Source organism: Cebus imitator, unplaced genomic scaffold (genome assembly GCF_001604975.1).
Source record: "Cebus imitator isolate Cc_AM_T3 unplaced genomic scaffold, Cebus_imitator-1.0 Scaffold181, whole genome shotgun sequence".
Lineage (NCBI taxonomy): Eukaryota > Metazoa > Chordata > Mammalia > Primates > Cebidae > Cebus > Cebus imitator.
This window is the reverse complement of record NW_016107496.1, coordinates 2,175,666-2,177,503: the sequence shown is the minus strand read 5'-3', so window position 1 is coordinate 2,177,503 and position 1,838 is coordinate 2,175,666. Positions and strand designations below refer to the sequence as shown.

At 37.0% G+C, this 1,838-nt stretch overlaps 1 protein-coding gene across 1 annotated transcript in view; it reads left to right on the top strand.

The window, feature by feature from the left end:
* FAM186A (family with sequence similarity 186 member A) overlaps positions 1-1,444 on the top strand; it is a 59,510-nt gene extending 58,066 nt beyond the window's left edge. Inside the window, exons 9-10 of the mRNA XM_037744658.1 lie at positions 496-647; positions 1,255-1,444. Coding sequence (XP_037600586.1) covers positions 496-647; positions 1,255-1,444 — 342 coding nt within the window. The remainder of the gene's footprint in view (positions 1-495; positions 648-1,254) is intronic.
* Positions 1,445-1,838: the final 394 nt, after the last annotated feature.

Sequence of the window (1,838 nt, the reverse complement as noted above, 5' to 3'; positions counted from 1 at the left end):
AAAAAAAAAAAAAAAAAAAAAAAAAAAAAAAAAAAAAAAAAAAAAAAAAAAAAATCAGCTAATATATGGGAAGTGCTTAGTTCAGTGTCTGACATTCAGTAAGTATTCAGTAAATGCTGGCTATCATTACAGTTGCACACTGCTTCAATTTGTAAAGTGCTTCCATATATACTGTGTTTTACAATTCTCCCAACAATCCTGTGTTATTATCCCTGTTTTAGAAGTGAGCAGAAAGAAGTACAGATAAATTAAGCAACTATCCCAACATCTCAAGAAAATGAGAGAACGAGGAGTTGAGCTTAAGTAGGACTAAGGTTTTTACATAGCAGAGCTGCCACCTCTGAAATTATGAATATTGGAAGCGGGTGGAGTAGGGAGAGGATTTGCAAATCCATGGAAAAGGTGGAGTCACAGTTTAGTCTAGGGACAGCTCTGAAGACCCTTCTAAAGATTCTCTTTTCATGGTTTCCTTTTTCTGATCTAATTTTTTTATAGCTCAAAAAGATATATGATTTGAATCTTAGTCAACCTATCCCCTTAATCATCGAAGGAAAGCAGACACCTGCCTCTACCATATTTGTTCAAAAGCCATTCTTAAAACTACTAATGGAAGAGGACAGAACCTCTGACATATTCAAGAAATTTAGGTATGTGCTAGAAAGACTGATATTAAACTTTGTTTGGACGATATGTGGGACCTAATTTCCTGTGCAAGAGCTTCCCTTTCCCCACAATTATCAAATGGTACAATGGAAAGTCTAAAGGAGTATTAATTTCCTTAGCTAATTTTGCAAGAGGTTAATTTACATATATTTCTACTTAAATATTTAACATTGGATTTTGAGTTCCTCTAAAAATAAAGCTGATTCTTTCTTACTAAAAAAACAAATTATTTTAATAAAGAAACTTAGAAGCATTATCCTCTCTTTTTCTTTTCTTTCTTTTTTTTTTAAGGAGGAAGGAGCTTTAGGAAGGAAGGAGAAAAGTTATATGGTCTCTATAAGCCATGAAGCTAAAATGGTAGTTTTAAAATGGATTACTAGGTGAAGTAATGAAAATGCAGCTTTGGTAACTCAGCAAGTTCTGCTTTTTCATCCATCTGTCTGTCAAAGTGGGCAGAGCTAATGCTGGTCAGTGCAAGGGGAGGGCATTATAGGACTAGGGGGTGGTAGATAGGGGTGAATAAGATATATATTAATGGGCTATGGAGCTCAGAAAAATTTGGTGCTTCCAATTTATGCTCTGATTCTGTAGACAACAAGAGGACCAGACAGAGGCCATCTGGAATGTTGATCTGTCCACTACAAGCTACCCAATAGCAGAGAAGACATCTATGCATTCACTCTGGGCCCAGCTGGGTGGGTACCCAGATATTCCTAGGCTGCTGCAGTTAGATGTGCAGTCTACCTTCAGAAAATCTCTTGCATCCCTCCAATCACAGTAAGTTATGGACTGGAAGCACTCTCATAATTGGGCCTTTGATCATATACTTTTTGTTTCCCTAACTTGACTTTCTCCTGTAGCACCAAGGAGTTACCAAAAGTAATGTTCAGTATGAGGTTAGGACTCACACCTGTCATAAAATAGTACAGGTAAATTCAGCATTAGTCTGTGTTTCTCATCATAGGCCTGTAGATGTCACCATTGAATAACATAAAACAAGCAAAAAACCAGTTTTAATACCATGAACCTAATCTAACACTAGATAGGTCCACTTTTAATTCCATCCTTAGAAATCTGTTAATAGAAATACCAGAAACGGCCAGGTGCAGTGGCTCACACCTGTAATCCCAGCACTATGGGAGGCCGAGGCAGGTAGATCACAAGATCAGGAGTTC